Source organism: Crocuta crocuta, unplaced genomic scaffold (assembly GCF_008692635.1).
Source record: "Crocuta crocuta isolate KB4526 unplaced genomic scaffold, BGI_CrCroc_1.0 scaffold340, whole genome shotgun sequence".
Lineage (NCBI taxonomy): Eukaryota > Metazoa > Chordata > Mammalia > Carnivora > Hyaenidae > Crocuta > Crocuta crocuta.
In genome coordinates, this window is record NW_027530642.1 from 4,200,819 (window position 1) to 4,223,531 (window position 22,713).

General features: G+C 48.4%; 1 protein-coding gene across 4 annotated transcripts in view; it reads right to left on the reverse strand.

The window, feature by feature from the left end:
* ABLIM3 (actin binding LIM protein family member 3) overlaps nt 1–20,342 on the reverse strand; it is a 110,250-nt gene extending 89,908 nt beyond the window's left edge. For 3 of the 4 annotated variants that reach the window (XM_077769037.1, XM_077769035.1, XM_077769038.1), the window contains exons 1-2: nt 16,617–16,934; nt 16,155–16,254 (exon numbers count right to left, since the gene is read on the reverse strand). In XM_077769037.1, the coding sequence (XP_077625163.1) occupies nt 16,155–16,167 (13 nt within the window). In that variant the 5' untranslated portion in view covers nt 16,168–16,254; nt 16,617–16,934. Of the gene's footprint in view, nt 1–16,154; nt 16,255–16,616; nt 16,935–20,262 lie in introns of those variants that run through there. The other variant, XM_077769036.1, reaches the window with a different exon arrangement.
* Nucleotides 20,343–22,713: the final 2,371 nt, after the last annotated feature.

Consider the following 22,713-nt stretch of genomic DNA (forward strand, 5'->3'; position numbering starts at 1 on the left):
ACCTAATATATACTTTTATACCTATATATTATTTATTTATATGCAAAATTTAAAATATAAAAGTTTATATATATACATATATATTTATATATGTGTGTGTGTATTTATATATATATGTATATATACACACACACACACATACATATATCTAAATTGAGTACAAATTATAAATGAAATATGTAGGGGCACCTGGGTAGCCCAGTCAGTTAAGCATGGACTTCGGCTCAGGTCATGATCTCGCAGTCCGTGATTTCAAGCCCCGTTTTGGGATCTGTGCTGACAGCTTGGAGCCTGGAGCCTGCTTTGGATTCTGTGTCTCCCTCTCCCTCTGCTCCTCCCCTGCTTGCACTCTCTCTCTTTCTCAAAAATAAATAAACATTAAATTGTTTTAAATAATAAAATATGTAGATCTTAAAAACGAGTTTTGACAAATGCATAAAGCCATGTAAACAGCATCTACACGCAAGATAGCATAGTTTCCATCACTCCAGAAAAGTTGCAGCAACCTTTTGCGATCAATCACCCCTTCCCCAACCAGAGGCAAGCTCTATTATAATTTCCACTCTCATAGATTAATTTTGCCTGTCCTTGAACTTCATATAACGTAATCATGCAGTATGTGCTCTTTTATGTCTGGCTCCCTTTATTCTGCATGCTTTTGAGATTCATTTGTGGTACGGCATGTAACAAGAGTTCGTTCTTATTTATTTATTTAGGTGAGTAGTATTCCACTGTGTAAAATGTAACACCCATTTGTTTATCTGTTTGTCTTCAGATGAACATTTGGGTTGTTTTCAGCTTTGAGATATTATGAACCAAGCTGCCAGGAACATTCCTGCACAAATCTTTTTGCAGATACATGTTTTCATCTCTCATAGGTAAATACCTAGGGGTGGAGGTGCTGGATCGTAGGTGGGCATACGTTCAGTTTTTAGGAAACACACAGTTTTCCAAAGTCGTACCGTTTTACATTCCCACCAATAATGTATTGAGGAATTTCAGCCGTTTTAGTGGGTATGAATTGGTGGTTTTAATTTGCATTTCCCAGATGAGTAATGATGTTCAAACATGTTTTGTATGCTGATTGACCATTCATGTATGTTCTTTTGTGAAGTGCCTGTTAGAATTTCTTGCCTTTTTTTTTTTTTTTTTTGCTGCTTTTAGGATTCTAAACATCAGTGCCTACTTCAAGGTCATAAGATATTCTCCTATATTTTCTTCTAGAAGCTGTATAGTTTCAGCTGTCAGTTTATTTAGGTCCCCGATGTATTTCAAATTAACTTTTGTGTATTGTCTAGTGATGGACAGATTTGTCAACTATGAGGCCCTCTGTATTTTTAGTTTAGTTTTGACTTTTAATTGTGGCATAACCTGCATGAAGTGCACAAATCTTAAGTGTAAAACTCAAATGTTTTTCACATATGTATACATCCGTGTAAATAATATTCAGATCATTTGAGGACTTGTTTTTGATGTCCAAGTATTTGCTCTCTATATCAGTATTATGTTTATGTAATAGTTATGGTAGCTTTTTGCCATATTGAGTTTTCTCAAACACGTGTAACTGACAGAATATTCTGCATTTGAGGCTTAGTTCATGCACGTATCTGTAAGCTCCAGCGATAACTCTCTGGTCCCCCAGGATCCATGGTGTGTAGTTGGGGAGCAAATATACCATACCCTTTTGACATATGGCTCCTCTCCTCAAGGAGCTTAGAGTCTAAGAAGAATGCTAGGAAATGCACATGAATAAACAAACCATGTTGACCTACAGCAAATGACCTGTAACCATAGGAATGTTTTAAATGAAGGGCCAGGGACTTGAGAAGAAGGAATAAAATCACTTCAGGAGTGGATGAGAGGAAGCTGGAATGGAAAAGTCTTTTAGCCCAAAGATGACTAGGATTTTGATAAATGGGAATAATTATAGGAGATAGCTGCCAGTGGGAAGAATGGTTAAAAAAGAAGTGCCCTAGTTAGGATCCTTCCTGTTGTAATTTACAGAAACCCAATTGAAATTGGTTGAAGCAAAAAGTGAATATGCTCGTTCTTGCAACTGGGAGGTCTGGGGGCTGGGGAGTGGTAGGTAGCCTTTGACTTCAGGTCTGGCTAGATTCCAGGGCTTTTACTATATGCTCAGAGTTATGATTTTCTTTACTTTTCAGACAGCTTCTTCCTCCCACATACTGGATGAGATGGCCACTGGAATCCCTAGGCCCTCCCAGAATCTCCTCAGCTCAGCAACCTCAATGACATGAGTATTTCTCCTTCCCAATGTCTGCCTACTCAATTTCAAGGAATGCCCTGGTTGGCTTTTCTTGGGTCCAATGTCCACTGATGAACAAATCTTTGTGGCCAAGGTAGATGGGAACTCTGGCCAGTCTAGGTCATGTGTCATCACCTGACAGCCCCTTAGTACTACATGGAGTTGGTGGGAAAGAACCAGAGGGAGGGATGGTAACTGAACAGATCATTGGCTCTCGTATTTCATTACAAGGGAATGAAACAGGGCTTTGAGTAGGAAGCATGAATGGGGAGCAAAGCAGGAGAAGACTCTGCTCTGGACAGGAAGCATGGGCATGAAGTACCACCCTGTGTATCTTTTCCCAGTTTTGTTCCCTATGGCCCAAGAGCTGATTACAGGCAGCCTGTGCAGCCTGGCATTTACTGGTGGTCACTGGGGTGAGTGTCAATTATGGGGTGTTGTGAATATGAAGGCTGCACTAAGCCTGGAGACAGCTTGGTAAAGGCCTGTCTGGGTCTATCTTTCCAGTGCATGTTGTCTACCGTATTCAAAGGCAATTCCCATTGTAGTCACAAGGACGGACTAAGGATTAGGCATTTCTGTGTCACTGCTCTAAGAGGGTAATGTCAATGCTGGAAGAGATGGTGGAGGCCATGTAGCCTGGGGGTCAAGTCACTCTCCACTTTCATTTTTGTAAATATTTTAAAAAATTTTTTAATGTTTATTTATTTTTGAGAGAGAGAGAGAGAGAGACAGAGTGTGAGCGGGGGAGGGGCAGAGAGAGAGGGAGACACAGAATCTGAAACAGGCTCCAGGCTCTGAGCTGTCAGCACGGAACCCCATGCAGGGCTCAAACTCACGAACTGCGAGATCATGACCTGAGCCGAAGTCGGACGCTTAACCGACGCAACAACTCAGGTGGTTTTGTATTTATTTTTGTAAATAAATTTTGCCGGACTGAAGCCTCACCCACTTGATTACACATTGTCTGGGGTTGCTTTCATGCCACAGCGACTGTAGGGCTTACAAAGCTGAAAATATTTACTACCCAGCCCTCTATGGAAAGAGGTGTGTCAAACCCTGGTCTAGCATGACCTGCACCCTACTCAAGGAGTATTATCCTCTACAGCACCAATTTCATTTCTGACTCATGCCTAGGATCAAAAGAGACGGTTCAAGGAAAGTTTAGAATGTGGTCTGACATATAACAAAGCACTGCTTAAATGTCAGCTAAACAAAGTCCTGCGTTATCAAGACATATTTTTATTCCCCTTTCCCAATGGAATGATCACGACATGAACTGCGTCGCGCGTCGCAACAACACTATGTGTTGATTAATTTGTTTATTTATGTATTTATTTATTTATGAGAGAGAATGAGTGGGAGGGGGGCAGAGAGAGAGAGGGGGACAGAGGATTGGAAGCAGGCTCAGCACTGACGGCACAGAGCCTGATGCGGGGCTCCAACCCAAGAACCAGGAGATCGTGACCTGAGCCAAAGTCAGACGCTTACCAACTGAGCCACCCAGGTGCTCCAATTAATCTGTGTGTTTAAAAGAGGTTTCCCCAACACATCCAAATGTATTTCATTGCTATACCACTATTAACCATGACCGGGTGTTTTCAGGTGCCAGGCACTATGTGAAGCATCATACATCCATTGCCTCCCTTAGCACTACACCAGTATTCCCATCCGGAGACCAAAGTGAGGCTTTGTGGACACAGCAAGGCACCGAAGGCGACGTGGCTAGTGAGTGGCCGAGCTGGAATTTGAACCCAGGTAGTCTGACTCTGCGGCTCAGGTGTTTATCAAATGCACTATCTAGGCGGCTGGATTTGGTTAGTAACCTAGTTTTCAAAGTATCAGTTCACAGTCCCAGAAATCAGAATCAGATAACAGGTCCACCTGTGGGCGTAAGAGGAGTAATGCACAGCGGACTCTCTGTGGCTCACACCTCCCCTCCTGTCCACTCACGCAGCACCACTGCGCTCAGCCTGCCTGTCACTGCCCTTTGGGCTCTCCCGTCTATCAGGTATGTGTTGCCAGGGAGATAGTCCTAAATAATGCACAGCTCTGGTCAGGTCACTGGTTGGCTTAAAACCTCCCACACCTCCTCATTGGCCCTAGACTGTAACAAACACCCTCTAGGCTGGCATTTAAACCTCTCAAAGATCTGATCCTCACCAACTGCCCGGGCTTATTTCCTCTCTGTCCACCTAAGCATACTCTGCAGAGTGTAGACCAACTGGACTTTCGTGACATTTCCCAGAACACTCTGAGTCTATTTATTTTGTCCCGACCCCGCCAAGGGCCCAGGACACAGACATTGTGCAACAGGGACTGTGGAATTCACGCTGGAGGAGGATTGAGGGAACCCATCTGGAATGCCCCGTCTTTCCCTTGTACCCTCCCTAACAAAAGTGTATTCATCTCCCAAGGTCTTCTCTACAGAGGATGTCCAGGTCTTCCAAAGGAATCTGGCCTGTCTTCCTCTTCCCTCTTTCCTTCTCCCTCAACACCCATGAGGGCTTCTCCAGTATTTCAATCACATTCTTGTGTCCACCCTTCGGTGACACTGGAAGGAGGCACTCCAAGGTCATGCTGTCCGTCCTGTTCACCTCCTGCCCCACAGTGCCTGGCACACTGCTGTACCCAGAGCAGGGATTTGTGTCACTGCCCTAGTGAATGGACAGCAGGCCTGGGCATCTAACAGGAGACTGACCATAGGATCAGCACCTCCAACCCACACCTTCTCCCTGTGATGTAAAATGGGGAAAGATGGTGAAAAGGAGGAAGGAGGAAGGAGTGAGAAGTGATCAGGGTCAGATGGACACGGTTCTGAACACCTACCCTACCCCTCCTAGCTCACGTGAGGCTGGCCAGGTGACCTCACTTTGAACTTCATGAAAAATGGGGGTATTAAATATTCCTTGTTCAGTTCATCTGTTTGCATATTCATTCAAGGTTTCATTACTTATTATTTTCTTTTTAAAGTAGACACACAATGTTATATTAGTTTCAGGTGTACAACATAGTGATTCAACAACCCCATACATTTGCCACACTCACCGCAAGTGTAGCTACCATGTGTCGCCTCACAGTGCTATTATAGTAGCATTGACCGTATTCCCTACCCTGTGCCTTTCATCCCTGTGACTCACTCATTCCACAACTGGAAGCCTGTGTCTCCCACTCCCCTTCACTCATTTTGTCCCTACCCCCTTCCTGTTCCCTCTGTCAACCACCTGTATATTCTCTGTCGTTACGGGACTCTTTCTGTTTTAATGCTAGTTTCTGTTTTTTAGATTCCACGTATAGGTGAAATCATATGGTATCTGTCTTTCTCTGTCTCACTTATTTCACTGAGCATAACACCCTCTAGGTCCATCCATGCTGTTGCAAATGACAAGATCACGTTCTTTTTTATGGCTGCGTAATATTCCATTATGTATATAAACCTCACATCTTTTTTTTTTAATTTTTTAAATGTTTTATTTATTTCTAGGAGAGAGAGAGAGAGACAGCGTGAGCAGGGGAGGGTCAGAGAGAGAGGGAGTCACAGACTGAAACAGGCTCCAGGCTCTGAGCTGGCAGTCAGCACAGAGCCCGACGCGAGATCATGACCTAAGCGAAAGTCGGACGCTTAACCGACTAAGCCACCCAGGCGCCCCTAAAACCTCACATCTTTTTTTATCTATTCATCTCTCAATGGACACTTAGGCTGCTATCCGATTTTGGCTGTTATAAATAATGTTGCTATAAATAAGGGGTGCATGTATCTTTTCAAATGAGTGCTTTCATTTTCTTTGGGTAAATATCCAAAAGTGGAATTACTGGATCAAATGGTAGTTCTATTTTTAATTTTTGAGAAACCTTCACACTGTTTTCTATAGTGGCTGCACCAGTCCACTTTCCTACCGACAGTGCATGAGGGGTCTTTTTCCTCACGTCCTCACTCACACTTGTTATTTCTTGGTTTTTTGGTACTAGCAATTCTGACAGGTGTGAGATGATTCCTCGTTGTGTTTTTTTTTTTAAATTTTTAATGTTAGTTTATTTATTTACTTTGAGAGAGAGAGAGAGAGAGAGAGAGAGAGCAAGCAGTGGAGGGGTAGACAGAGAAGGAGGAACAGAATCCGAAGCAGGCTCCAGGTTCTGAGCTGTCAGCACAGACTCCGACGCGGGGCTTGAACTCACGAACCGTGAGATCATGACCTGAGCCCAAGTGGGACGCTTAACCAACACCCAGGCGGCATCTCATTGTGGTTTTGATTTGCATTTCCCTAATGATTAGTGCTGTTGGGCGTCTTTTCGTCATTGCTTATTGACTGTGAGGTTTGGGGCCAATGACCTGGTCCTTGGGCTTCAGTTTCCTCCTCTGGAAAACGAGGGCACTGTTACTACCTGTTTCCCACAACATTCCATGAAAGTGGCTAAGTGAGTTTACGTCTGCGAAGAGCTTAGTTAAGCACACTGCCTGGGACACAAGAAATGCTCAACAAACACGAATTGTTAGCGACCATCGCTCTGGGTCGAGCACTGTGATGGGTTTGGAGGACCGGGCAGGGAACAAAACACACAGGCCTGTCACCTAGCACGTGGTTTACAGTCCAAAGGGAGGAAGAAACAGAAACAAAGTAAATGTGCTCACGGACGGAACTATTACTGACTGTGGTAAGTTCCGTGAAGGATGGTGAGAGCCAGCACAACTCAGGGAGTGCTTAGGCTTAGAATACAGAGAAGGCCCAGGTAGGATTGTGATGAGAATGAAATGAATCACATACGTAAAACATTTGCACGCAGCAAACCTCTAGTTGGAAAAGAATGTCTCTTGATTAGGAGAAGAAGAAAGTGGGCGGGGGCTAAGACATCTCTGATGGGGGCTGGGCTTCTCTTTGCTCTGGAAATGCTGCCTCCCAGGTCTCTTCTCTCTCCATGTGAAGGGCGCAGGCTCTGTCTGTCCCACGAAAGACGGCTTTTTGTTCACTTCAGGTTCCTGCCCCATATAATCCTAGCAGCAGAGGCAATTCTGCTTCCAGAATAACTCACGCTGATTGTAAAAATATCCAATTTTACGGCTGCCTTAGATCGTCCTTGGACGGGCAGGGTCCGGATCCCTGGGCTGTTTCCCCAGATCTCGAAAAGCAGGAACAGACCTCAGGCTGCCCCAGCTCCAGCATGCTGAGAGCGGCTCGCTGCGGGAAGATTGGCACTCGGTGGAGTGTGCTTCAGGTGCTTAAAATAGATCAACTGTGTCATTAGACAGACTATTGCAAAGCAGTCGCTCCACTGGCCCTGCCGGTGCCGGTGAGGGCAAGAGATAAGAGCTCGCAGAGAAAGACCTGCGCTCCACACGAAATTAAGCAGATGCGAGAAAAGAGGTTTGGAAATGATACAGGCACCAGAGTGTGGAATTCTGCCAAGAGAGGGGGTGGGGGCTGCTGCGGGAGCACACAGCCGTAACCACGGCGCTGGGAGCAGCGGGCCAGCAAAGTACAGCCTGTCTGGACCCCTTGTCTGGCTGCTGATAAACTTAGTAAAGAGGCCAGGGACTTCTGGGTTGCAGGGCAAGTGCCCGCAGCACTGTGTGAAATCATCAAGGGGTCATTCCTACTCTCCGGGAGACACAGAGCCAATGTGTGGGGCTGACTCTGTCATCTCCCCACTGCTCCTTCGATGCCCTCTCTCTACCATTCCGGCCACCCTCTCGTGGGCATGCTTTGGTTGATCACCATCTGCCTGAATGCCATGCTTCAGACACAGCCTCATCGGGGCTCTGCAGGGCAGTGCTATGATCTCCTACTGTCCATGCAGCCTGGAGTGTGCCATCCCACAGCCCACATTGCCCCATCGCCTCCTACTGAACTTGAGATCCCCTCATGCCCTCTCCCAACCTTTTACTCCAGTGGCTGCCATGCTTGGTGTCATAAGCAGAGGCAAGTGATGGTGGCTGATGATTGGAAGAGGTCCAGCCAGACTTGGGAGGTAGGAGTGACCAGACGTAGGCACAGACCGAACACAGGAGCGTGAGGAAAGGGAAATGTGGAATCCGAAGTGGGCTCCATGCTGTCAGAGCAGAGTCGGAAGCGAGGCTCAAACTCACGTGCTATGGGATCGTGATCTGAACCAAAGGAGGACATTTAACTCACTGGACCACCCAGGTGCCCCAATGAGGACTACTTTCTAGTGACTAACTTAGGTGACTATTCTAGCAATCAATTACTTCCTAGAGTTGAAGTCGTTTTTCTCTTTTTTTTCTTTTAAAGAGAGTAAATTTATTGAATTTTAGGTTGAATTTCAAGTGCCTGGGAATATCCAAGTGGGCCACCTAGCAGATGGTCAGAAAGATGAGCTAAGCTTTAGCTTAGTAGAAGGCTCTTTATCATGAAGAAGAAAAGAGCAGGCTTTTCATTAAGAAACAAATTCATCGAATATCTTTGGAGCCCCTATGTTGTGTTAGGCATTGTGCTTTGCTTTCAATGAATTATTTGCTACCCTCTTTCTTCTAGAAGAATGAAAAAAAATCTGCTCTCAATGGAAGAAATTATGTTGCCATTATCCACTTACTCACCATTGTTTCTCAAGCAGGAGAATCTTATAATGACAGAGGAGAAGTCTTGAATAGCCCTATGGGGTCAACGCTACATGGGGCCAAGTTCAGTGATTACCTTTCGGTAATCACTCCTTAGCTGGGCGGGTATATAAACTGACCTTCCTGACACAGAACTCATGCTGCATTGACCAGATCCCCTCAAATGGACCAGGCCTGTCCCATATGTCAGAACAATCTTTGGACTAGTCCAGCCTTTCACGGTACCTTCCTTTGGCCTGGAAAGAGGGCCCAGAGCTGGGGTCGGTTACCCAGAATTGCCTTCCTTCGGTCTGTGCCTTACCCCCTACTATTAGGTTCCCCTGGAAACAGAAGTGACCTCTAGGAGACGGGGGCAGGACATGTTTGCCCAACTGTATCGGACAGGATATGATATCACCCTTCTGGGAATGGGTCAGCTGAGGAAATCCTTATTTGTGCAGCAGGATTTTGCTCATTACAAGAGGACTTTAATAGCATGGCGGTGTTAATCAGTTGCTAACTCTAGATAAAACTTTCTCCAGGAAAAAATAGTGGATATGTGGCCAATTGGGCATTCTGCGGGAAGAGACGCTTCTCCATGTTTGATGTGTATTGATCATCTGCTAGACCGGGTTCAAAAACTAAAACGTGGACAGTGGTAAGAGAGCGTCCTTGTGCAGTTGAATAGGAAGTGGTGGCAGCGGGGCTCTACCCTAGAGACCGGTACCTGCCCCACCGAGAGCAGGGCATCCTACTCACATAGGAAAATAGGGGCAGGGGTGCAAGATCTTCCTCCCCTCTTCCTTTTTCCAGAGAAGCTAAGAACCCCAGTTTTTATACCCTGATTTCCCAATTTCCCAACGTTGGCAAATAATTCAAATGCATTGAAAACCTGAGGTAGAGCAAATAAAACATGTCCCACCATGCTGGCCCAGTTTTCAGGGCCTGCATGACCCACGAAGGCAGGAGCCGTGTCAGTAATATTTACTACTGTGTCCCCAGAATCATGCCCGGTGCAGCGCTGGTGGTCCGTAAATATCTGTTGAGTGGACAAATGAGCAATCCAATTCTTATTCCCCATGTTGGACATTCCCAGGAACTGGGCGGACTGAAAACCAATGCCATGACCATAAATTTGGTTATACCACTGAGATGCTACAGGTGTCAATAGTGACCCAGATAGAGGATGGAGTGGGGTTGTGTTTTCGGCAGACAGACTAAGTGTGGAATACTAGGCGTCCACACTCCTCCCTTCTGGGGACCTCCTCCCCTTCAAGCGCACAGAGAGAGGCTCCATCCTCGCTGGTCAGAGATTAGCATTCTTCACTAGCCCTGGGAGTGGCTGATATTCAGGCCCAACCCACAGAAAAGTCTTCTGGTGGGCAGGGGTCATTTACGTAGCAAACACCGTGTTACAGATTGAATTCATATGTTATAGAGTCCTAACCCCACCCCTGCCCCACTCCATTCCCCAGAATGACTTTATCTGGAGATAGGATCTTTGCAAAGGGAATCAAGTTAAGATGAGGTCATTAGAATGGGCCCCCACCCAATTATGACTCGTGTCCTTATCAAAAGGGGAAATTTGGACACAGAGACAAAGAGAGGAAAGATGATGTGAAGGGACGCAGGTAGAAGACGGACAGAGGCTGGAACAGATTGTTTCCACGGCCCTCAGAAGGACTCAAGCTTGCCGACACCCTGATTTTGGGTGTTTAGCGTCCAGAACTGTGAGACAGTATACACCGGTTGGTTAAGCCACCCAGCTTGTGGTACGTGGTTATGGCAACTCCAGCAAACCAATATCCACTGTTTTTATTCATTTTATAAACCCTTGCAGTGTTTCAAACAATTCACAACAATTAACTTTCATATTCTTTATAATAACTCTATGAGGGAGGCAGTATTATCAGATCTCCTGCAGTCGGATGAGGAAGTGAGGCACAGAGAAGGGGAGTGATTTGCTCAAGAACACACAGCAAGTAGGGGGCAAATTCCAGTCTGTGGCCTTAAGAACGAAAGGGGAACAATTTAGCTGGTGAAATATTCGAAAAGTCAGAGGTGCTTACACACTTCTGGTTGTTTTCTGTTCTTTCACAATGGAATCTGGCTACCATTGGAGACGAGCCAGCTGTTGACCATTCACCACAGCAGATGATATCTCAGCAAGATAAAGCCTTTGCCAGATAGGAAAGCTGGAGCTCAGAATTGATATCCCTTCCTTTATGCAATACAAATCCTCTGGAAATCACATGGTGATTTTCAGAGATGTGTTATACTCATTTTGGATGGTTTTTCAATTGTTCCTTATGTTCCCCCCAAAACCCCCTCCTAGCCTCAAGTAATCATTGGTGGACAATTGATTCATTTGCTTGGGAAGCATGATTAAAAAAAAAAAAAAGATCTCCATTTCTATAAAGTATAAAGTCACTTCTACTTTATCTACATTTTGCAAATTTAAAATCTCTCTAGAGGGTAGCCCACTGAGTTTGTGTTTGTAATGGCTACTGTTCTTTTTTAATTTTTTTTTAACATTTATTTATTTTTGAGACAGAGACAGAGAGAGCACAAGCTGGGGAGGGGCAGAGAGAGAGGGAAACACAGAATGTGAAACAGGCTTCAGGCTCTGAGCTGTCAGCACAGAGCCCGATGCGGGACTTGAACCCACGGATCGCGAGATCATGACCTGAGCCGAAGTCGGACGCTTAACTGACTGAGCCACCCAGGAGCACCTAATGGCCACTGTTCTTAAAGGACTCCTGGAGCTCCCGAACTGGCAGAGGAAGGTGATCTTGCTTCTGCTGGGTGTCTGCAATGTTGAGCTCCCATGCCTCCCCACACTCACTCTGCTGCCTTCTCTCCTTGGCACCATACCCTGTGGGCCGAATATTATGGGCCCTTCCTTGCCCTCTGGCCCCTGGTTGCATTGGGCCAATGGGGAGCGTAGCACGAGACGGAGGCAGCTTGGAGAGAGAGGTCAGGCAGTTACCAGCCTTCCAGCACTGGGCCGTCCCAGCTTCTGGTTGGCTTCCCTGCACCCTTCTCACACACTTGCAAAGGCTCCTTCTATTTAGCTCCCTTCAAACTGCCCATCTGTTCCCTGCCAGGACCCTACCTGATGGATTCCTCCCCTTCTTTTTTACCCTACAATGCAACAGGTGTGAGGCCATGCAGATTTTATTTTCCCAAAGACCTTGTCCCTCACAGCCACCAAACTCCTGGCCCTCAGGCCTGGCTGAACCAGGATAGCCATCTCTCAGCTAGCATCCTAACTTCCTGTCTTGCCCTTTTCAACCCATGCCATATACGATACCGGCTCAATGATCCTTCTGAAGGCTTCCTTCAGAAAGTCACGGCTTTCCTATAACCAGAACCTCGTGCTAGCTACAACAGCGGCACAGCACGCTCATTTTCAACCAAAAGGGTTTGGTTCCTAGGACACTGTCATGCTAGAACTTTGCTCTGCTCAATGGCCAATTCAACTTCAGATCCAACCCCAGCCCCTGGGACCCAATGCCAGTGAGTTTCTCATGCGATCTCATTTAATCCTCACACCAACCCTGCACATTGGCATTATTGCTCATATTCCATAAGCGATAAAATTTAGGCTCAGAGACGTGAGCTCTCCAGTCCGAGATCACAGATAGAGTACACCATAGATCTTGCACCTCAACTCAGGAATCCATACCCCAAAGCTCAGGCTCTTACAGACTCGGGGTGGTGTCTGCTTACCTCCTGGTATCTTTGTGGAGGTGACATAACCCCTCAATGGTCTCTTTAGCAAAACAGTCTACTCCAAAACCGTGACCCCCATCCGCGGTAGAGACCAAGGCAAGGGTCAGAGGGCAGGAAAAGCCAACGAAGTGAAGGAGGGTGGTTCTTGGCACTCCTGTACGTGGTGTGCATGATGCTTCCCTACCTGGAAGATGGGCCGGTGCTGAGTTTTGTGCCTACGAAAGCCACCGTTTTCAGGAGCTCTGGGTGCTCTGACCCACGTGAGGAGAACGGCATTTTGTGGCACACAGAAGCGACCCTGGAGCTCAGGGTCTCTGGCACCTGCGGTAAACTCAGTTTCCCCTGGCTTTGGACCAAGGGGCTTAGGACCTCCAGGGGTCAATGTGGGAATGGGCAACGCTGAGAGGGAATAACCAAAGATTTACTGTTGCCTAATGATACTCAGATTAGAAGGGGTGCCTCCACGGCTCCAGGGACTGTGTGAAAGTGATGGGGCTGGGGTCAGTTCCTTCCTTGATCTGTGGGTTCAGGAAGTGGGCAGCGGTCACTTGGATGAGTGCGGGATGACAGACAAGGCGCTGAAGGAACAGAGCCGAGGCACACGGACAGCTCGCATCAGGGGGACGTTCCGTCAGCATTCTGCCCGCGTCTGTACCACCACCTCACTCCGTCATCTCCAAAATTACCCCTTTCTCTCAAATTCCTGCCCTGTGGCGTACTAAAGTTCAGTTAGATTTTGGAGGAAAGCACTGAGAAGTCACTGATGGAGCCCTCCCCTGCCATCTGAGCCATGCATCTTATGAATCAAAACAATTCACGCACATTTACAAAACATTTTCTCATGATCCCGCTTAAATCCTCAAAATCACGCTTCTGGTAGCCTCGATTTAGGATGATGGTGTGACATTGGAGAGGCTGAGTTACCTGCTTGCTAATGACACAGAGTCCACGATGACAGTGACCACAAGGACCGCCGTGGTAACGAGAACAGCGCTGTCACTAAAACGAGGCCACCTATGGCCCAGGCACCACACTCTACATTTTATACACCATATTAATATTTGTCTCTATTTCCCGCGAGGCGGGTCCCATGAGCCCCATTCTGCAGCTAAGACACCACGCTGATGACCAGGTGGCTTATACATGAAAGAGGAGGACATGAACCTGGGACCTGCTGATCGCAGAGCCCGAGCTCTGTCAGCTCTCCTACGCCCTCCTGAGACCTCAGCCCCACACTCCCCTTGCCCAGATGAAGTGTTTATTAACTCCATAATCAGCTCATGCTTGGCCCCATTTCAATGGTGACATGGGAGCCACTGATCGGGAATGGCCCACCCTGTCAAAATGCAATGCATCCAATACCTTTCATAATCCAACAACTAACTGCATGGCTTGAAGAATCAGTGAGCATTAGGTACAAGGCATCACCTATAAAACCGATGTAAACACACCCATCTCACAGGCTGGGGGTGGGGGTTGGGCAGATCATGCAGGTGAGATGCTCAGCACAGCAGATGGAGAGTGAGGATCCAATACGTGGAAGTGAAAGAAAAACTGAGTAAGACTTTCTCTTGGGTTCAATTTCAGGCCTGAGGCGTAATTAAAACTTCCACATCCCAAAGGGGAGAGCATTTTTGCTTGGATCAGGCCACCTCAAGGACCTCCTGCCAACGCCCTGTCCCTATAACCTTGTGACCTTGTCACTCCTTCACTCCTGTGAGGTCTGCCTTCTCTTCCACTTGTGGACTCTCAGGCTTGTGACCAGCTTCAATGGTGACGAGTGGCCACAGTGTTCCCCAGGTAGCCCTTAGAGAAACGCTTCTTCTTATGGGGAGGGACCTTAGGGGCCCCCACGGCTGCCCAAGTCACTGTGCCCTGTTGATTTCCCACTACTCCTGGAAAATGAACACACCCTTCCTACTTAGAAAAAGTACACGAATAGCATTTTTGTTAGTTTTCATCTTCTGCAGTATTCAGCTCTATTGGTTGTTATTTCTTTTTTCTTTTCTTTAAGAAAATAAAATCTGTTTCCTTCTTTTAGGAACATTCCGTGTTGCCAATGGGACAAGAGAAAAGGGCAGGGCCAGCTGCTTGTGAACTTATTTCTCAGTTTCTTGAAAAAATAGATGAGCCTTCTTTTTCTTCTATCATGTAGTGAGAAAGGACTCCCTTAAATATATTTCTCCCCCTAGAGATAGTGAGAAGTGACAGGCTGCTCGTGTCTTGTCTGAAAGCACACAGATGCAAACATGTGGCCCACTCAGGTGATCGGGGCTACAGAATTTTGCTCTTTTCCTGAGCCTGGTGTGACGCAAAAGCACCATTCCAGACTGTCAGAATCAGGAGGCAAAATTCTTTGGCTGGAAGAGACAGAGGGAGTTCAGCCACACTTGCTTGCTTAGCAGAGCAATGTAATACACAAAGGAAGACAGCAGAGAGATGAGTCATACGGATACATAGTAAATAAATATATTTCATTTCCATCTCACTGGCTTTTGCTTTGTTTTCCTCTGCTCCATGCCAACAGCCTTGAAATGGAGGGAGGGCGGGGAAATAGTGCATCGGGTCTGGACACAGCCTCCGAAGGTACTGATTTTTTCTGGCCTTGCTGTTCGGCACTGGCGCCTTAAGAAGAAACTTACAGATTTGGATCCAACCCTTCTCGTTTTACCGATGAGCAATCTGGGATCCCGAGAGGAGATGGATGGGAAAGTCACAGACCCAGGGAACTGAATGTTGCTAGAGGTCCTGTGACTCAACCATCCCACCCACGACTGGACGGACAAGCTAAGCTGATGAAGAGGCAGGAGGGAGAGGACTTGAACCCAGACGTCCTCTCCAGGGTGGTGGGCACCCTGGGTGCCCATGGTCAAGGGGACCACACTAAGGGACACCGACTGGGCCTCCTTGTATTTCTGCCTGCATTTCTCAGCAGCCGAGGCCCAGCCCAGCAGCAAAATGTCTGGTCCTGTCTCTGCAAAGCAGTTGCTGCCTCTGGCATGTTAGAGACCTCTTTCCCCTCCGCCCAGGATGGCCACGCGGCTCGTCGGGGTGTGGAGTCATGAGCCCCCGGCCCATGGGGCTGCAGGCACAGGAGCAGGATATTTCACAATCTCTAGACCCAGAGGTGGCTTCCCGGTGATTTGTTTATCACACTGCTCGCTCCCAGCCCACTGCCTGCCCACATCCACCCAGCACCAGCCCCAGCGCCAGCCTCCCCACTCTTCGCAGCTGTAGGACAAGCCAGGTCCCCTGAGCTTTCCAGCTGTGTGCAGGGAGGTCTCCTCCTAAGCCCCACAGTCAGACAATGGCCACGGTGGTTAGTGCTTCCTAGGCCTTCCCAGGCATTGCTAGAAGGAGACAAGCAGCCTTCCCCGCAGAGGCAAGTGTTGCTGCCAGCAGAACATTAGCAAAATGACCATGAAAAGCCAGACCCAGATCCCTCTTCTGGGGGAGCACGGAAAGGACCCCAAAGGAGTCTGGGGGCCATGTGTCTGCCACGATGGCAGGCTTCCTTCCTCCTTCCAGGCAGCCCCGGCGCAGGCTCCTGCACCTCCCGCCCCCACCCTGTTCCCATGGCAAAGGAGAGGAGGACCCACTTACTGCTCGTGTTCATGGTGATGCCTTTGCACTGGGTCTTTCATTCAATACGGAGGACCCGGTTGCTTTTTAAATCTTGCGATCTTCCGACCTCACTCATCACCTGGGGGGTGAAAAGGCAGTCCAGGGCCAGCTCTGCATCCTCAGGTGCTCTCTCTCCCTCTGCCGCCCCTCGCAGACCCGGCTGCAGCCACTGGCCTTGAAGGCGAGCGGACTAACCGGCGCAGGTGAGAGCAGGGAGGCGGCGGCGGCGGCGGCGGCGGGAGGACAAGCGCGCCGCGTCCTGCGGCCCCTGGGACCCCGGTGCGGGGCAGAAGCGGAGCTGGCAGCGCCGGCCCGCGCGCACCCCCGACTACTCCAGCCCCGCGGCTCGGGAGCCCAAAGGGGGTGTGGACCGCGGGGAGGCAGGGCGGGGGCAGCGCGTCCCCGCCCGGCCTCGGGAGCAGCCACCGCCCCGGGACCCACCTCTCGGCCAGCGTCGGGAGCCAGAGGCCCCTGCCTGGGCCCCTGCGACCGGCTCATGAATCCTGGTCCTCGTCTGGAGTCTCGGATTCCAAGGCGAGCAAGGCGAAATAGGAGAGCTCGACATCCATGATGCGGGCTCGCGGGGTGGCAGCGCGGGGGGGGCGCGGCCCCCCGCTGCCGCCACCTGCTGGACGCGCCGGCGCGTGGCCAGGCCCCGCCCCGCAGGGCTGCTCCCCGGGGCTTGGGGTGTGATGGGGGGGGATGGAGGGGACCCTTGTACCCTGGGGCCCGCCAAGGGGTGCTTGAGCGCCTCTCTCCCCTCCCTCAGTGCTGGCGTCTGTGCACCAGACAGTGTTAGGAAACTAAAGCAGTCATTGGGAGGGGCTGTGAAGAAAGGATGGGCTTTGCAGGAAGACCGTTTGACTTCCAACTCCGCTTCTTAAATTTTTTTTTTTAAACATTTACTTATTTTTGAGAGACAGAGCTCGAGCAGCGGAGGGGCAGAGAGAGCGAGGGAGACACAGAATCTGAAGCAGGCTTCAGGCTCTGAGCTGTCAGCACAGAGCCTGACGTGGGGCTGGAACCCAGGAACTGTGAGATCATGACCTGAGCTGAAGTCGGACGCTCAACCGACTGAGCCACCCAGGCGCCCCCCAACTCCACTTTTTTTTTTTTTTAAATTTTAGATCTTTATTTGAGAGCGAGAGAGTGTGTGTGTGTGTAAACGGGGAAGGAACAGAGAGAGAGGAAGACACAGATTCCAAAGCAGGCTCCAGGTTCTGAGCCGTCAGCACAGAGCCTGATGGGGACTTGAACTGTGAGTTCATGACCTGTGCTGAAGTCGGATGCCTAATGGACTGAGCCACTTAGGTGTCCCTTCCCCTCCACTTTTAACCAGTTCCGTGGACTCTGGTCTTGAGCAGGTCACTGCTGTTTCTGCCTCATTTTCCTGATGGGTATAAGGTGGCAGTTGGACTGAGGGGGTGAGAACTTCGGGGTTCCACCAGCCTCCTCACTTGTGTCCCTCCCTTCCCGTTTATCAGATTCATTTGGTTCCATTGTTTATGGTCTCCCTTCCCTGCTAGAATGTTAACTCCTTGAGAGTGTGGCTCTTTGTCAGGTGGATTCACCACACAGCCCCTATCCCTAGTACAGTGCCTGGCACATAGTGGGAAGCAGTAAACCCTTGTTGACAGAATACCCCAGGTCTTTTCTGGATCTACTGTTGTACAGCCCTCGGAGTGCAAGGTCTAGGAATCCCCACCCTGAGGTAGTTTCCCATCTGCGGCAAAGGCAGGCATATGACCTCCTGGCTCCACCTCACTGGCTCACCCAATTTTTGTCTGGCCAACTGACTCTTGTCCAAAGTATTATTACTATTATCTTCAGAATCAGTTCTTGTAGGTGTGTATTACAGTGATTTTTTAGCCATGATTAATTCATTGGGGTGGAGTTCTTTACATTCCCCAGACGACTTCTCCTGTCACCTTCTACACCGAGTTCATGGTCACGGGAGCATGACTTTTGAGTATAGAAAAACAAGATTGGGAGCCTCCCTGATCCCTATCTCTAGAATGACTCTGGTTAGAGCACGTTGTGGAATCAAAGCATTGTGGACACTCGCACCCCAGACTTATGGACAGGCCAACAGTTGGTCATAGAGGCTGGGCCACCTGCCCTGGGACACACAGCATCTCATGGCAGAACTGGGCCCGCCCCTCTGGCTCCTAGCTTGGTTCCGTGTGACAGCAAATCAGTGCACCGGAGTCCGGGATGTTAGGACAAGGGTAGGAGGTCACCGTCCCCAAACTGGGGAAAGAGTATCTTGCAGATAAACACAGTGTTCCCACTTTATGCAGGATAAACAAAAATTGATACAGCTCATGGTCCCAGGATGCAACAGTGCTTAAGGAATCATCGGAATAAATCGAAGGGTCCCTGGTTTTGAAACGCAGTTTGATAGCTTGTTAGGGTTTGTTGCCAAGGGGCAGGGAATAACCTTAACTTCCTCACCGCAGGCCTCCACGTTCTGTTTATGTCCTAGCCAGCTGAAGTGGCCACAAAATACAGATTCCCAGGCTCCTGGTTTTCTTGCTCGGCATGTAAAATAAGTATCCCAGGTGATTCACAGACCACTTTTGCTACTGAACGAGGCAGGGGTCTAGCACAGCTTTGAAAACATAGTAAGTGATTAATAAATATTTATATGATGCTAAAGATCTCTTTAAATTTGCACGTACTTTCTCTTTACATTAGGATTCCTTATTCAATTCCTAAGTTTCATGTAACTTGCTAGGTTCTAATGCTTGGGAAAAGTTTTCTCCCCCCCAGGAGAAAGTTCAGGGAAGTTAAATAGGTAAAATTAATAGGACTGTTCATAAATGTATTTAGTTATCACTCAATGTTCAGAGATTTTCAGATTATAGGATATTGTCAAATAAAACCATAGCACTCACTCATTAATTCATTCACTTGCATTTATTGCACTTATTGAGTGTCGACTTTGTGCTAGGCCCCGTGCTGGCTGCTGGGAAACAACAGTATGGACAAGGACCCGCTCTCCTTGAGCATAAGTCCTCCTTGGGAAAGGGGTAGTAGACAATAATTAAGTTAGCAAAGCCTGAATTAGGCAAACCCAGTGGTGGCTTGCTTAAGAGCCTGGGAGCAGTTTCCAGACTGGCTGATTTTCAGCACCAGCTCCATCGGTTAGTGTCCGTGTGACCTTGGGGTGAGCTACTCTATGAGCCTCAAATTCTTCATCTATAGCATGGGTGGAATATGGTATCCACCTCAGGGACTACTGTGTGTATTAAAACACTCAGTGTAATGCCTAGCAAATGAAGATGACGTGTGCTGATTATTAACATATCCCTCCCTTATAACTACCTTCACAGACATTCTTGTCATTTTCTACTCATGTAAACCTGTAGGGCTTTTCCATACAGTGATGGCCATGAAAATATGTCCCAGAATTTTCCAGCTACGGGGAGCTTGACTGATTGGTTCTTCTTGTCTGGGGTTCTTTTTTTTTTTTCTTAATTTTTTTTTATAGTTTATTTTTATTTTTGAGACAGAGAGAGACAGAGCATGAGCATGGTAGAGGCAGAGAGAGAGGGAGACACAGAATCTAAAGCAGGTTCCAGACTCTGAGCTGCCAGCGCAAAGCCCGACATGGGAATCGAACCCACAAACCGCGGATCATGACCTGAGCTGAAGTCGGACGCTTAACTGACAGAACCACCCAGGCGCCCCTCTTTTTTTTTATATTTATTTGAGAGAGAGAGAGAGAGAGAGAGAAAACAAGGGAGGAGAGGGGCAGAGAGAAAGGGAGACACAAAATCTGAAGCAGGCTCCAGGCTCTGAGCTGTCAGCACAGAGCCTGATGCAGGGCTCGAACTCACAAACCTAATCGTGAGATCATGACCCGAGCCGATGTCGGTCACTCAACCAACTGAGCCACCCAGGCACCCCTAGGGTTCTTTTTAATAATATATGCAGTTGAATGCTGATGAATCTAGCTCCTTGGAGAGAACTTTGGTCCACTCTAACAGCCCCAAATTGCTTCTGTTGGGAAAGCAATCTTATTTTTCCTGCATCATTATAAAGATAGGAAGAAAAGAGTTAAAAGAAGCTAAAAAAACCATACCCGTGAGGATGTCCACAACAATCGGAGGCAGCCAGGAAAGACGCAGAAGGAAGCTGGGGGTGGGATTCTCGGTGGAATTGGCTGTGAAAGTCATCAGGAAAGCAGAATCTTGGCTCTGTCCTTGCAAGAGAATGAAGCTGAAAAGCGCAGAGGCGAGGGTCCCTTTGTCTGGAAGTTTGTTTTGAACTCTGAGACTCCAGAATGGGGATAAACACGTCTCACTCGGAAACAGGCAAATGCTCCTGGGTGTTGGAAAACCAGGTGGGAAAACCACTGGGAGACGGATTTTCCAGCTTCTTCCTGGGGCGGAAAAGCTGCCCGCCCCCCCTTATGCTTTTCTTCTCCTCCAAGAGCCTCCCTGTCTCTTGCCTTCCGGTCCCTGACTGGGGTGGTTTCTAGCTCTCTTAGCCGTGTTCTGACCCTCTCATTGCTCTCCCCCACGAACGCAGCCCTAAGCTCTCCACCTTTTCCCCCCAGTTGCCCTTCTTTCGCTCCCATCCAGCTGCACCCCACATCTCTCTCCTCCATGGGAGCCTCTGCCTCTCACCCCACTCCTCTGTGCTCCTGTCCGTTGACGAATGCCCTCTCCCTCCCCCTCATCTGGACACAGAACCCTGCCGGCCTACGAGGTGTGGCAATGGTGGGGAGAGGTGCTTATGTTCCCAGTGATTTCCGCTTGCCATTCTTAGACTCTCTGAGTAGCCCACCAAGAGTGAGTACTTCCATTTTTATTTTTCAGAAATAGGGGCGCCTGGGTGGCTTAGTCGGTTAAGCGTCCGACTTTCGCTTAGGTCATGATGTCGCGGTTCGTGGGTTCGAGCCCCGCGTCGGGCTCTGTGCTGACTGCCAGCTCGGAGCCTGGAGCCTGTTTCAGTCTGTGACTCCCTCTCTCTCTGACCCTCCCCTGCTCATGCTGTCTCTCTCTCTCTCTCTCTCCTAGAAATAAATAAAACATTTAAAAAAAAAACAAAAAAAAACAAACAAAAATAATATGTAGTTGTTAACAAGAAGAGGCAGATCTACCTATGGTAGTGGGGGAAACCTTTCATGGTACGTGGTTAAATAAGAAAATTGCAGAAAAATAGATTCCGTACTTTTTTTAAGGATAAAGTATATTGGTGGCCCTTTGTATTATGTAATCTACAGAACATATAGAATATACATATCATATAACATAGTTAAATTGTTTTCCCATAAATGGGATCCCATATAGGTACCACACATACATATATCTGTAATACACAGAAAAAAACACTCGTAATTATCAGGCTCTTGGATCAAAGTAACTTTTTGGATTATGTAGTTTTAACAAAATCACTTGGACAAGCCTAAGTGTTTGTGCAGACATTTATTTGAGATTTGAGGGAGAGCTAAGATATTCTTTCGTTTTCTGATTCATTCATTCAGTTGTTGGTTCTTTTAACAACATCTAACTGTCTATCTGTGCCACGAACTGTGCCTGCCAGGAACACAGAGAAGGAGGCATATATACACAGGCGTGCAGACTGACGATTGCATTCTGCAAAGTACGTGAAAAGGGGGTGGTAGTAGACACGAAAAGACGGGTGTCTTCCTCAACAGGTGACGACATTTGAGCTGAGCTGCAGCAGCAGAAACAGCCTTCCTGACCGGGTGGAAGGTTGTGGGGAAGGAGAGGGTGCAGAACTAAGTGGCAATAAAGAAAATCCCAGGTCCACGCAGAGGCAGGACCGGATGCAGGTGGGGAGTCTAAAGGCTTCTTTGCGGAAGAGCCGAGCCCAGTGCAGATGGTCAGGATCACGTTCAGGATTAGTGAACCCGGACGGAAATGCCCTGCGAGGCTGGGAGGTCCGAGATCTTGCCCACAGTCCTGATGCAGCTGGCTGCCAAGAAGGCTGGGGCAGTGGGATGAAATGGTCTGGACTGGAGTCCCGCCTCCACTCCTCTTTGCTGTGTGACCTTGGGCAAGTGACTTAGCCTCTCTGGGCTAGGTGGGTTCTTTGTGTGTAAAACAAGGGTCATAGCACTATCTACCTCACTGCTCGTGTCAGCAGCAATGACAGGTGTAATGACCTGGCACTGTATCAGGCATCTAGGCTCGTGTACTTTGCTATTGTTTGCCTTGGAAGAATGTGAAGGTGCCTCTCTGGGCCTGAGTTCTATAAATGGAGGGTTGGACCAGATGAGTCCTGAGGCACCTTTTAACTCTAGTGTTCTTGGTTCTAAGCCTCCAGGAGACCTGTGGTTGGAGTTTGGCAGGAGATCTGACCATGTTCCAGGCTGTGCGGAGACCTTTGATCGTCGAGGGGCACCGCTAGTTTGGGCTGAGCCTTAGCCCCTGAGCAGAGCGTAGGCTTCCCACCAGGGCATGGTGCTTTGCGTGGGGCTCCCTGACTCCGTGTGCGCGCCCCTTTCCTCCCTGGGCTGGTGAGGGTGGGGGGCTCCCGAACCGCAATGGAATGGACATGACGT